At 40.8% G+C, this 15,071-nt stretch overlaps 1 protein-coding gene across 2 annotated transcripts in view; it reads right to left on the bottom strand.

Annotated features, from left to right (window-relative positions):
• Positions 1 to 1,282: 1,282 nt before the first annotated feature.
• The window catches only part of LOC148017149 (uncharacterized), a 72,713-nt gene continuing 58,924 nt past the window's right edge, over positions 1,283 to 15,071 (bottom strand). Inside the window, exons 6-10 of one of the 2 annotated variants that reach the window (XM_087662537.1) lie at positions 14,071 to 14,266; positions 4,590 to 4,635; positions 4,336 to 4,450; positions 4,035 to 4,107; positions 1,283 to 1,985 (exon numbers count right to left, since the gene is read on the bottom strand). In XM_087662537.1, the coding sequence (XP_087518663.1) occupies positions 1,745 to 1,985; positions 4,035 to 4,107; positions 4,336 to 4,450; positions 4,590 to 4,635; positions 14,071 to 14,266 (671 nt within the window). In that variant the 3' untranslated portion in view covers positions 1,283 to 1,744. The remainder of the gene's footprint in view (positions 1,986 to 4,034; positions 4,108 to 4,335; positions 4,451 to 4,589; positions 4,636 to 14,070; positions 14,267 to 15,071) is intronic. The other variant, XM_087662536.1, reaches the window with a different exon arrangement.

Below are 15,071 nucleotides of genomic sequence, written 5' to 3'. Positions count from 1 at the left end.
AGTGAACTCTTGTGTTGTATCCCTTTCATTCACCTATAGTCATATTCCAATCCTTGATGACCTAAATCATATTTCAAGACATGCCAAAGGTTGGCTCTACTCATGGAGGCCAAAGGGCCATAAATGGATAGCACAGCATTTCGCCCCCCATCTTGATTTAGTAACATGACATTGTGCCACCTTTGCCTCTTCCTACTAAGGAAAGAAACCAAGTGTAATTAGGAATGCCATGATTTTTTAAATCATGCTCACGTATCTCTACTTCTTGCAATGCTAATATGATTGGCCTCCTTTGCCTTACGAGTCTTGTGCATGCGACTTTCCTCCCCTATGAGCACATGCCTATGTTCCAAGAGACTATAATCATACCTAATCATAAGTAGCTAACCTAGCATATTTAGTGACCAAGTTCATGGTAAGCCACTGTAGTAAAGAGGCACCACCACAATTAGGTAACTGTGAAGATATTTGATTACCATGTCTATTGTAACCAACCTAACTCAAAAGCATAGTAATGCTTAGTAAGACTGCAGATTAACTCATCAGATTTGGGGTTGGCCTTCGTTATGTTGAATGTACAACCTTAAAAGAGAGCCATCAAAGTTTATTGTACTACAAATCACTCTACAAAAGCCATAAAGACTCAAAAACAACTTTGAAGACTCAAAAAACAATTCTTAGTAATGCTTAATAGAGCTGTGAGTTAACTCTTTGGATTTTGGGTTGCTCTTTAATCTATTGAATCTACTACCTTAAAAGCGTGCCATCAAAGTCTATTGTGCTAAAAATCACTCTACAAAAGCCATAAAGACTGAAAAATAACTATAAAAAGTCTCATAATGAAGACTCAAAAACAATTCTTGGTTAAGAAGGCTGTCGAAGCACAAGGAGCTTTTGAAGAAAGTGTTATGATCAGAGATAAAGTAGCCTAGTCACAAAAGCTCCAATGAGTTAAGAGTCCAAAGTGTAACCATCAAAACAATATTAGCATCAAATGTAAAGTTGTGAAATCTCCAAAGAGTCCAAAGGCGCACTGAGAAAAGAAAGCTTCCAATCTAAAGTAAAGGAGCTTGCCACCAAACAGAGGAAAAGTCTGAGAGAGGAACCTATTAAAAGTGCATACACAATGCATTGGTGGTCATTTTGAGTCACCTAGAAACAAATAATTATCCTTGTTTAGACTCTCCTCTCTTCATTTGAAGAGAGTAGAAACAAATAAGTTGCGATGTTGCCTATGCACTTAACATTCACAGAATGTCACAGTATTTGTCACCTGATACCCACATAATAAGAAAACTGTAACTCACTGTTTAGGGACATGGAAATTTGATTCAACTACAAGTGTTTTGTCGTATGAAAACACATTTGAGACATGCCTGTCTTTTAGAACAATCAAGATCTTTTCAAACAAAAGAATACTCGATGAACTTTTTCATCTTATGCCGGTATAACATGCTTGCACTAAAACATTAGATCATTGATGCTATTTTGTACCAAAACATCTGGCTGTACATGTGCTCACTTCATAATTTCCCTCAATGGAGGGAAAGAATGATTACAAATCAAAATTTCTCTTTTGGTCCTGCTCCATACCAAAAGAGTACAGTTGCGCCTGAGACAAGTGCATGTGTGATCTGTTGAACAATTGAGAACACACAGCACAATTTCAATTGGTGACAATAGGAGCCTATCTTCCTTGGTAATGAGGTTGAAGGTGGTTACAAGAAGCCAAAGAATCCACCACTTATCTAGCCTGTGATGGATGAGGCACAACTGTTGCCATGGTGTCAACACTCCGCTCCATTGGAACAGTGGGCTGCTCGATTCCTGGTTTGATAAAGATATTCCTAAGACCTTGCCAGGCCATGAAAGTGACAGCTGATGCTGGAACATACCACATCACTCGTGGTAGACTTCCCTTCCAAAAACCAGTGAAACCTTCATTTGTCCATATGTTTTGGACAGCATGTGCCCAACCTTTGTAGCTACACCAAAAACGAAAAGAGAAACTTCAGCATAACATATAAATCCTACAAATCAGTTGGCACAGGCATAAGGTAAGCATGAAATTTCTCAGCTTTGTGAAGTACTACAACCAGTAAGTCCCTGGTAAACCACATATAAGCCTGGACAGTCTACATCAGTTGGCAAAGGTAAGAGCTCAGCTTAGAATTTCCGAAAATTGTGTACTATCACAATCAAGAAGTCACAGATAAATAGCACGTAACTGCCAAACATCAGAAGGATTTTATAGTGAAAAAATAGTGTAAAATTAAACCCTTGGCATCTCAATGAATGGGCAGATCTGGATGCCTCCCTGTAATGTGATTATTCAGTCTCAGTTGAGACAGCACTCATGTACTTCACAGTGGGAGTCCTTCCAGGTCAGTGCAGAATAGATCGGCTGGAGCCCTCTTCCATCATCAGCGTATTGTGTGCATTTATGCACATGTAACCATCCAAATTCAACAGTGATGAGCATTTCACAAGCAAACCACATTGAGTCTTTGTCTCTATGAATGTGTGCTTGTGTATGGGACTGCATACTCTGAAATAACCTTGGAGGCACAAACTCTACATCTTGAAAGCACAAACATGCCAAAAAATCAAGGTGATAAGCACATGACATGATACACTGTATGGATAATGAAAAGACAAATTATCTACCATGTCTTGTGTCATTTGGTGCTTGCTTTGGCATCTAGATCAAATAGTTTGCACTCATTGTGCCAACCACATCTGTGTGTCCTGCATAAGTGTGTTTGAGGCTTTCCACTAGGATTCAGGGTCTCTAGCCATATGGGGGGCTGCCTACCAGTGGTATTATGGCGATTCCATTATGATCAGAGCTCTGCCACAATTCAATCCATAATTACAGCACAACAGACCCAAAAAGCATACCATCATATTAGTCCTCTCTCCAACCAACATTTCCTGGCCCCTCCCAACTTGCACCAAGCATCAAGAGTGTGATGCAGAGTCGAACTTGATAAGAACAGTCTTGGATCAGATTCAGGCTGCATTTTGAAGTCCCCCGGTGGAGGCAGTATGGCTGGCTGCAGACATTGCAGCTCCGTGTGTCACCTTAAATCTGTTCGACTTCCATCTTAGTAGGTTTTTCTCCAAAAAGGCAGCCATTCCAGATATCCTTCAGTTCAAACCTCCTTTGCAATGTTTTGCATACAGTGGGACAGTTTTCCCTGTTCTATATTGGGCTGACAAAGCTGCTTGACAGCAGCTGACTTTCAGTTGTGGTGCAAGCTTTAGTAAAGTCTGGCCTACATGGGTCAACAGCAGAAGCTCCAGCTAATAGCGCTCTATTTTCAATGTACATATTTATTTTAGCTTGGTTCATGTTTGTATTTTTGAACAAGAATGCGATACTTAAGATTTGACAGAGCTTTCCCCCTCTCATATAAAAAAGCCTCCCTCTAGTTTTCCAAATGCAGTCTATCTTGCATCTACAAAACATGTGTTATCTTAGAAGGATAATTTCATGTGGAGTATCTTGAAGAACACATCCTTCTCATGTCATAATGTATGGTGTTCCAATACTATATGAGCTAGTTTGACTGATGTATATTGATAATCCCCGGCAATGGTAACCAGTTGAAGGTCTCAGACGTTAGTTGTTTTAACAATGGCAACCACTTTAAAGGCATCAACCCTTAGTTGCTTCAACCAATGATATGAACTGTATTGCGGCAACATTCCATGTTGTCATAAGCAAGATTTGCAAGTGAAAAATCAACATGTTACGCTGTCTGCATAATTAAGGGCCATGTCAGCCACACTCTTTCCTGCAGAAGAATATCATGGACTGGACGTTCTAAGCAACTGACAGAAAAGCTATCAGAGAAAAGACAAGATGCAGCATGCCAAAACAGATCAAACTGACAAAGATCCTTTTCTGAGACTGTTCAATAACAAGGTGAAAGAGGACTCTTTATGGAGTGACAGAAACCCAAAGACATCACTGTCTAATAGATACCATGTATACACTACATATTAATTTGGTCAAACGGATTCCCTACCGTCCTGCAGAGCCTTGGACTTGAAGCCGTGTTTTGATCACATCAAGAGGAGTTGTCAAATATGCAGAGATTCCTGAAAAGATAAGGCATTAACAGTTAGAGATAACACCCACCCCCCCATCTTCTTATCCAATCTCCCCTTCAATGCAAATAAACCAAAACATCCAATCATGACAACTAGTGAACCTTCGAGCAGACAAGCTCATCTCACATGCTAGTTTCATCATAGTAGTTAGTCCAGCCTAGGTGGCAAGAAACCTTCCAAAATAGCTTTAAGTAACAATCAGATAGTAATTCCTACCTCCTGCAATACCTCCCATGACCAAATCTTCAAAACCAGTTATAGCATATTCCTTAGCATTTGTTGGATCTTTGCCAGATCTTACACATTGAGCCAGACCTTCATAAAATACTATCTGTGATGGTTACAAGGACCCAACCAAATGTTAGGAACTATATCACAACATTGGCATGACAGACATTGAATTCCTAATGACAAACACACAGCACATTATTTTCTGTACAGGAATTCAGGGTTAGGATGGATCAACATACCATCAACCCAGCAAAAGGAACATCTCGCCCCAGAGTTGGTCCAAATCTGTCAAAAAAGGTTCAAATAGGCTAGAGCTTCCAAATACATAAATTTTTCTTTCACTATGCATAACATCTATGTCCCAAAAAGAAACTGATTATATAAACATGTCAAAATGGTGCTAAAATAAAAGTATGCCTATAGAAAGATGGGACCTGCAAAGCATAGCAGGCAGCAAGGTCCAAAAAGAGAGGAAGGGAGAAAACATGAATAGGTGATAAGAAAGAACCTTATAAATCCCTGGTAACAATCATTTTGGTTTAATAAGGGCAATTATCCCACCCTCCTCCTTTCCATTTTCTTACACAGTGATTGTGTTTGACACTGCTGCCTGTGACCTACTAGAATTCCCTCCCAGGATATAGCTTTAGATGTGGGTCATACTGGAAACACACTTCATGTGGTTAGTCACATTTCCAGCTGACACAACCAAGTGCACTTCCTGCTTGGGCGTCACAGCAGAAAAAGACCTGCTGACTTTCTTTGCTAGGACCTTGTACAGAATTCCCAGAAAGGTGATCTGTGTGATCTCCAATCTCTTCTCACTGCCTTTGATGGTAATGTGAATCACCCCTCCAATAGCCTCTATCAAACATCTGGAAATGCAGCACACAGCCTGTACTAATGCTCTCTGAAGGGTCCTTCCCAGCCCATTCATTCGCCCTTCTGCAGGGCAGTCCAAGATCCAAGTAACTCCTTCGTGAAGGGGGCCATCAAAAAATACTTATATCCTGAGTCACAAGTCTCTGAATGCTCCAGAAGGGCAGTTCAAGGACCAAAGAGGGAAGTATAATATTTATTTGCCACCTGTCCCACCTCCTAAGTGTCCAAGTGATGGGGTGGTCTGTCCTCAACCTTCTCACTTCCTTTCCAGTGTGTAGAGCTGTGGTACAAAAGAAACTATCATGAGGATGTGAAATTTTTGGATGCTTTGCATATGCTAGATTGACATTTGATTAATCTACAAATGTGCAATGTTAAGATGCACATGTGATGTGCAAGCTAGTATTTCACAGTAAAAGGCCAAGGACCCCAAGGAAGCAATGGGCGTCAAAGGCAAAAGTTGTAACAAGTTATGTCAGCTAAGTTCTAAATGAATGTTGATGTCAGTATGGCCCTAGGGCAATTAATTGCCTCATAAGTGTCAGTGGTGATTTTCTGCTATTGGAGACCCTTAGGAGGCTGGCAACAGCAGCAACCACCCATTGTGAAGCAAGCAACAACACCTATGACCCCATTCTGGAGCTGGCGACAACAGGTAGGGACTAGCAACAGCAATCCATAGACTTCCTACCAGTAGGCAACAGCTTCTAGGGCAGACTTGACAAGGCAGCAGCCATTTTGAAGGGTTTCTCCACGATGAAACTCTGAAATCTCTCTCTACAGCATACTCTCACCTTGTCCACCTATGCTCAAACATTCTTAGCCATTTGGGGCAGATCTCAGCCAGATTTGGTGGACAACATGAGAATTTCTACTATAAACCCTAATTTGCTAATTAGGGTTTAGCAACCACCTTAGGACCCCTGCCAACAATCAAAGACACTAAAGTCTGAAATCAGCAGCTGGAATTTGAATAATTGCCAAAGAGCTAGCCTATCCCAATTGATTTGTGGCAGCATTTGGCCAGTCAAAGGTCATTGAAGAATCTTGGTTGTACCCCTCCCATTTGCAAGTGTTGGGGCCAATAGGGTGTCCAATGTCCGAGATTGTATGGTAAAGTTTGTATTTCCCGTTTTGTGAATTTATTCTTTGCTGTAATTAAGTGCATAATCAGGTCTTCACCACCCTTTCCAAGGAAGGTTGGTTTCAGAAACCTTGGTAACATTTCAATTATTAAGGAAGCTCTAACATCACATATATGTAACCAAAAATTAGTAAGGCATGGTTGTCCTCAGGTGCACTTCCTTTTTCTTTCTATAGCGGAGGTCGCGAGTCATTTTTAGGAAGATAGACAAACATGCATTCAAGGCATCATGCTTCCCATTTTAAGTATGAGTTGTCAGATGTAGAGTTTGCCTAGTCATAAATGATGCAACAAATTAAAATTCATCTAGATGAATCTTGCAAAGAATGTGTTGAACCAGCAAGTCTCCATTGGATGCACTTGTCCTTCACTAAAAGAAAAATGGCACAATGTGCTTTTGCATAGATTACAAAGGTCCCAATAAGGTGGCCATAGAAACAAGTACTCATTACCTTGAATGAATAACCTTATTGACCAACTCTTTGAAGTGAGGTGTTTCACCAAGATCGATCTTAGGTCTACATACCATCAAAAGATGCATGGCAATTGAGGCATCCCAAACATAGTGTTCACATACATAGCATGAACACTATCAACTCTTGGTCCTACCTTCTAGGTTGAAAAATACACCCAAGACTTTCCAACAAATGATAAATGATTTGTCCTTATTTGAAAATGTGGATAGTTGTCTTCCTTGATGATGCACTCATCTATAGTAAAATCATTGGATGAATATCCACATCACTAGTGTACCATCTTATAACTCTTTAAGAGCACGACTATTCGCAAAGCTATCTAAGTGTGAGGTCTTTTGCGCAAAGCTTTTGTACCTTGGACAAGTTATCTCAATTTGATGGCATTAGGATTCACACCCAAAACATATGAATAGTGCTTGATTAGCCTATTCTAAGGATGATTCAACAAATGAAGAGGTTTCACTTAATTCTTTTGAAAGCTCATCAAGGACTATGCTAAGATTGCTTAACCCTTGACTCATTTGCTCAAGGGTATCCAAGGCAAGAAAGTGCACATTTGCCCGCTTCTTGTTTGAACTTTTGTTTTGCAAATAAAGTGTGGCTAATTATATACTTTAGAAAAAACCAAAATACAAAGAAGTGCTCATGCTCAACAAACTAGTTTAAGCTAATGATGAGTCACAGATATATCAAGTATACAAGCCTCTTAAGGGGGTCTAGGGAGGATGGAGGCAAGAAGCCATGGAGGGGGAATGTATCACCATCTGGGGTTGCCCACCTGCATCATGAAGAACATGTCCTGGCTGCCCCAAGTGCGCATGAAGTGAAAACGGAGCTCCTAACAAGCTCAAGACTTGCCCTGCACCTAGTCCCAATGACAGTGGAGTAAGTGGATGAGGGAGGTCTAGAGCTCTACCAAAGTCGCCTATACTGAAAGTCTCTCCCCGCCAAAAACCTCCTAACACCACCCCTTCCAGATGTGCCATCCACTAAGACTCCCTACAATCTCCCATACCTCAGAGCAGTCTATTGTGGGCTCCAATACTTAGCGGGTGGGTACAGCCTCCAAGCCGACCACTACACACAACCCAGCCTCAATGATGGAGATCATGTCCTGCATCCCAACCTCATACAAAAGGTGACGGCCCTAGCTGACTGCTTGCCAGCAAAAAGCTCCCCATGAGATACATCCAAGGCTGGGTGCTATACGTCAAAGAATGCGACATGCTCCTCTCCACACGAGCTACACCATCTCACACGACCAAGTGCTTTGGAGTTTCCAAAAACTACTGTGGGCCGCATTTACAATCTCCATCCTTCTGCATTTGGGCTAGCCAACTCCCTACCGCCAGGCCTCCATGTGCCAACTGTCATAAGAAATGCAATACCACTTCTTGTTTGAAAACTATCGTTTGAAACCTAAGAGACTAACCCAACACTATCAACATAGGCACATAATCAAGCCGCAATGGATCCCCAAAGATCTATTGCGAGCCCAAGGATACTACGAAGGCAACACCTGGATATGGGTACCCAAGAAGGGAAATCCTAGAAGCATAGCCCAACCAGGACATCGCTTGCCACCCCACCCCCAGGCAGCCACACTCCATCTGAGGCAATGAAAACCCACGAAACCCAAGCTACAAGACCTACAGAACCCGTGACAATTGCAATCATCAAACTCCAACCAATATATCGACCGAAATAGCAGCTTGATACCTTGGAATCATCTAAGTCCAGAGAGCTTGGCAACCTAGTGGCTGCACAACAGGAGGGCAACACACCATCTATGCCACTAGAGCCACCCTTAGTACCCCCAAGCAACACTAGACACACGGATCAGACTATGGAGCTGCCCTTAGAAACACCACTGTCTAGTTTGCTGCCACTAGAACCATCGCTGTCTAGTCCAATTCCACCGCAACCACTAGTAGGTCTTAGGCCTTCCTACGAGCGATGTTCATTTCTATCAGTCTCTTGACAGATGTTTCCAAACATTAAAACGGTTGGTTACCACTACACCAATGCTGCAACTCATAGATCCAAATAGACCTTATGAGGTTCATATAGATGCTAGCAATCATGCTATAGGTCTGCCTTATATCAAGATTGTCAAAATATTGCATTGACTTGCATTAGCCATCCTCAATGTATAGAGATTTGTTTCTTTAGCCTAGAGATCTCCAAGCCAAGTTGGAGAATTGGGCCTTGGCCCTTACCAGTGGAATAGGTTCAACTTATATCAAGATCATTGATCTATTGCATTGGCTTGCATTAGTTTGCATTAGCCATCTTCAAAGTTTATTTTGTTTTGTTTTCTAAGTTGGGTATGCACAACCAGGTTATGAAAATGCTATAACAGAACCAAACCCTTAAGCCTCTGGTTTCCCTGGACTATGCTGCTTATTTCCACTCCCTTCAATTGATAGCTCCAAGGAGACCAACATTACACCGGTGAGGATAGGCACCACGCACTGCATTTAGAGACCCAAGTAACTCAAGACTTGCCAAAGGATCACCCTAACCCTAACTCAATAAAACGCCCCATCTCAACAGGTTTTTGCATAAGGAGTGCCATGCCCATCTTAGACATCAACTTATAGGAGGATTCTGTCCCTATGAGCTACCGCCACACTCCTAGACTATTCACAACTCATTTTGGTAAAGCTAATTGTGTGATGATATCACAAGATCTAAGCTCTCTGGCATACAGTTGTCACGCCTCCAAGGTAGTATCGTCATCTCCCAATGAGTTCAAAAACTATGATCTATGTAGATCTCGTAGATATCACAATATAGCTTCATCAAGGAATGCAACGACTAGAGCGTGTCCAACCATTACATCCCCCGAGTGTAGTTTCGGAGCCACCCAATTGGGTAGCCTTTCTCCATAAGCCTCCTCTCTAAGGAGCCATATCGCAACTTCCTGATCGGTCCCATTAGCCATCTTCAAAGCATAGAGATTCATTTCTTCAGCCTAGCCAAGTTGAAGAATTTGGTCTTGGCCCTTAGCAATGGAAACCCCTTTTAGACTAGAGTTGAACTCATGACAATAGGTTTGAAGAGACCCATTCCACAATGGGCCCTCAGGTGTTCCATCTCTTTTGGATACATGACCACATTAGAAACGATCCTAGTGAGTACAATACAACCCTCTCCGACAACGACACCTCATTGGTATAGACATGGCATTATATCGCTTTTTCTCACAAATATTTTAAGGAGATTAGAAAACAACTTTTGGCCTTGAAAGATATCCTTAATTAGCAAATATCATCCATATGTTAGATATGCTCAATGCCCTACCCTCGTAAGGTGCCACTAATGATCCATGGTGCTCAAAGTTGTAAAGTCCCCATTATGAGGAGAAGCCATGCGTGAGTCTGGACATAGGTGGGTCTTGACTCGTATGTTAGATGAGGTCTATGTGACTAGATGGCCAAAAGGTGACCGTTGCGGATGTAGCCCTTGGGTCAGACAGAGTAGTTAAAGTTGGTAGCAACTTGAGGCACACCGCATGGAGTGTTACAAGGTAAGGAAGTTATCAAGGACGCCTATTTTGAGTCCGAGGGCCATGAAAGTAGCCCTTGGCTAGGGGTAGGGAATATTCCTTAACCAACTAGTAGAGATGCACATGGAAAGTCAACAGACACATATGCAGATGGAAGGTCAACAAACACATGTGCATATAGAAGGTCATCCATCATGACCCCCTTCACAAGCTATAAAAGGTAGACCCCTTCATGGCTTTCAAGATCCATCCTTTCACCCAATCAAAGTTATTCCACCTAGCCTTAAGCTCTTCACCTATCTTCTATCTAGGCTTCACATTGGAAGTGCACGGGTGGACAGAGTTATCTTTGTATCAACTTGTTTGGAGTTAAAGAAAAAAAAAATTATCTTATATGCTATGTACTATATTTCTCTATCTCTTACTCAAATTCTATTTGTTGCACCATGTAATTTTTCAGAGCCCAGGGGGCTCTAGGGATTGAAGAGTGCGCGAGAGGCAAAGGCTTCAATAGCAACAGGCAGGAGCGATGTTGACTTCCGCAAGCGGTTCTGGCACATCAAGAAGCAATCCTAGAGGCGGTGCTACTGTATCAGCTATTCAAACATTGGGGATTCATCCACCAATCTTCAACGAAGGCAAGTTAGACGGTACCCTTAAAAGTAAGGAAAAGGAGACAACCAACACAGCTGAAGTAGGGCCGGAGTTATTCATGGCAACCATCAAGAAAGTGTATTCCTCTCGACACAAGAAAAATCTATAACTCATTCATGGGTATTGGATAGTAGTGCATCCTGCCACATGACCAACAAGAAAGGTCTATATAGTTTTATGCAGTCCCTACAAGAATCCATCACTATGACTGTTGGAAACGATGCAAAATGCCTTGCTATGGAAATAGGTACTATTTTTTTTAATGTTGCAAATGGTAAAGTCCAAAAGCTTTCAAATGTATTGTATATTCCAAAAATTAAGAGAAATCTCTTATCATTTACCGCCATAACTGATCTTGGTCATAAAGTGAGATTCAACAAAACAAGTACAAAAATTAACAGTACTGACAAAGTTGTTAGTAAAGGAGAAAGGAGGAGGAACATGTATGAGCTAAGTGCTCTTACAGCCACTGCTGGAGTGGGCACAAATAAGCTTTGGCATGAAAAATTTGGACACGTTGGATTTACAGTTTTGAAGGAGATGCATAAGCAAGGTGTGGTTGCTCACCTACCTACATTTACTGAATTGAATGATCCATATGAAGCTTGTATGATGAGCAAGCAACAAAGAAAGACATTTCCACAAGAAAGTAAGAATAGAGCAAATGCTCCTCTAGAGTTGGTACATGCTAACTTGGACTATTCTTATTCAAGGCTTCCTTTATTTAATGGTCTAGAATTCTTTAAATCTAACTGCAAAAAGTCAAAAAGATTGAAAATAAAGTCGGAATATCACATCCTAAGCTGCGAATACAATCAGCCAAGCACTCATCATGGACCCCCAAGTACTATATTTTTATAATAAGAGCAGCTAGTAAGCCATCATCCCATGAATTGGCAACAAAAGCTGCATTCATAAAATAGAATTTTATTCATTTTTTGCATATAATCTTTTAAAGAAATTCTTAACCACAAATTCCAGGGGATAACTTGGATTTGTACAAGATGAACCAAAGAGAGTACAAGAAATGTATTGTGTCCCTAAAAGACTTAATATTTTTTATTTATATTGATCTAACAAAACCTCTAATGGATAATCACAGACACTAATTCTTGGTATATAAAAGACCTTGAGATAGAATTATCAAAAGAATACTTTTCATAATAAAACTACCCAATATTTTTTTATCACGGGCAAGGACCCACAAAACTCCAAGGGAGTTATTCTCAATAATAGAATTCTTATTTAATCCAAACTAGATCCCGAGGAAGGAGGAATTCAAAAAGACTATTGGAAGGTATTGTCATTACACTAAGTTTTGCCTTGATTTTTTTTTTTTTTTAATTTGTCTTGGAAATAAACTTGTTAAAAGTTTATGTTTAATACATTCGAATAAAGTTGTTCGTGACTGTAAGTTAGGTACTAATCTTTTCTAAAATCATCAAGCTAAGAGATGGATAACCCAGTACAACTTGACGACTGAGACAATATTTTGGTAAGCACAGAACGTCGACTGAGGCAATGTTCTTGATGGTGCTAGACCTTCCCAAGGCCAGCGTGAATAAAACCTGCTCCAAGGGGTTTTCTCTTTCCAATTTCGCGTTAGTGAGTATAGACCAATCATGATACAAAAGGTCTTGTCGTTAGGAAACTCTAGTCGGCAAGAGGAGGTGAGGATACCAGGGGGCTCTAGTCATAAACTCCTCAAGCTCTCACGAACTGCCAACCACCCTTCAAATTCCAGATAGTATCCTAGAAGTTCTAGTACTACTTTAAGAACTGAACTTGGAGAGAATAATACCTTCGGGTTGGCATCATTCTAGTTAGAACAGAAAACATTGTAAAAAGTTAATTTTCTTAAAGGCACTATTGAGAAGGGATTGCTTTATTCTTTTTTTGTGTCATGAATTAAAGACGTGTAATAAATTTGTATCAAGAGATAATTCAAAGAAGCTATTTTTATATATTGAACCTAAGGTGGTAGGTAATTAGGTAATTAAAAATACTCTCTCAAGGGAAGCGAGAGGATGACTGATCCAGACCTATGCTTGGGTGGTCTCAGTAAGCCAAGAGCTTTCCTAAGAAGGAATAAAAATCACATTTTTTATGGATCATTAAAGATCAAAAAGCCTAACTTGCATCACTTTAGAACCATGGGCAGAAGGGATCATAGTGCCACACTTCCCTTCGTCTCCCATTCACTTTGAACCTAGCACAATGTAAGACCGTTTCAAGCAGTAAATTCTATAAGGGATGGATACTCGAACCGCTAACACTAATCAACCGTTAGTAGTTGATTTGACTAAAAAGACTCAGGTCGATCCTCATGGGAACGGTCGAAACTTCCACTGCGGGGTAGACTCAAGCAAGCCTAGTTAGCAAACTCCGAGGGTTTTCATCAAATCTTGAATGGCGTTTTCTAGGACATCTCTTGATGGGTTACTAAGAATGTACCGCCAAGGAAGTAGCTTGGGCGGGCACGTTACAATGGGCAAGTTTTTCCAAGTTGCAGCCTTCTAATTGCATTGTAGGCAAGAACAATTTTAGGCAAGTTAGTGCATGATGCAGACCCAATCCTTTGCAGGTCAATGTGGCCACTTTATTCCATACAAAGAAAGCACTTCACATGTCAGCTGCACATGCACCCCATGAGCTATGAACCCCCTGGACGTAATCCAAATACCGCAGGTAAACCCAATGCAGCTAACACAATTTGAGACAGAATTTAAAGGATTCAATACTTACAAATACCCCATCAATGCAGACAAATCCTGTATTTGTCACAGAATACTTGTCAGTGCCAAATACTAGGTCCTTACATTTACACCAGTATCCTCTAATATAAATATATTGAAAACTATAATAGGACATAAAGGATGACCAGAGAATAAAATAAAACAAGAGCATAAAGCATAAAACATGATGCATGACTGCAGAGACAGGCAGAAGTTTATAGAGCATGACTTGCAATAATAGAGTTGTGCATTGTTGAAGTCCCACCAAACATGACTTTAATCAACTAAGGGAACCACTAAATGCAAGGAGACTCATACCCTGTATACAGGCCTTTGAAACCCTCCTGCTTAACAATTGAGGCTGCAGCATGTGAAAATGTTTGGTAATATTGTGTTTCTGAATTTGCTGCGACATTGGCCATTTGGACTTTCCATGTATGAGGTGCCCCTTGAATCTGCATTCGTTGCTTAATGACTTCACAAGGTACATAAATGACAGAACCCACTGTATCTCCTGAATCACACACAGAAAACAAAAGTTTTGAAACAAAGCACAAAAGAAACAAAATTAATTTTGAAAATGATCATCACAGACAAAAGGGTTTCCAAGAAGAAGACTGAAATTCACTGCAACCAGGTACTTTTTTCTGGAGGCAAGACATTTACTGTAAATTCAATGTTTGCATCTCACAATCAAAAGGAGCCCAACTTTCATTGTTTCATCTCACAAGAAAAGGGAACCTGATCTGTGCTGTACAGTGTAGCCTTATGAGCAAGGTTAGCAAACTTGATGTTCATGTAACTACTACTTGTCTGATTGAGGCAGAGGGTGTACTGGTGAATTCCTGCAAACATTAGATAGTAGCTCCTGGAAATTGGCCTTATTAAGCTGTAAACCATGGCCTTCTGTACGCCTTACACAATCCATACAAACTAATAAATTTGCAGTTATCTCTGGCCAGCCTTATCAGCTGCATTGATAACATTTGACCACAATTTCAACCAGCTCTTGCCATCATCATCCAGCCTCTGTCCAGCTAGTTGGAGCAGTCACTGGCTCATCTGCACCATAATTTCCAAATCCAGAGGTTTGACCCGCTGTTGCCATCTATGTTTTGATCAGCCACAGCTTGCGTTTTACTTTTGTTTGTGGCTTATTTCTCCTTTTTCAACTATCAACTGAAGGAAGTTGTAGCACTGCAGACCCATGTTGGATCTACAAAAGGTTTATGCAGTTGAGCTTGAGCTTATCACAGTGAGATAGTGGGACTCATTGTGACTTGTACTTTCTCTCTGTGTGTCCCCTTTTTTAATTCTCT

This window comes from Lygodium microphyllum, chromosome 22 (assembly GCF_053477565.2).
Source record: "Lygodium microphyllum isolate KBCC chromosome 22, Lygodium_microphyllum_v1.1.10, whole genome shotgun sequence".
NCBI lineage: Eukaryota > Viridiplantae > Streptophyta > Polypodiopsida > Schizaeales > Lygodiaceae > Lygodium > Lygodium microphyllum.
The sequence above is the reverse complement of the archived record's forward strand: the minus strand, read 5'-3'. Positions and strand labels throughout refer to the sequence as shown.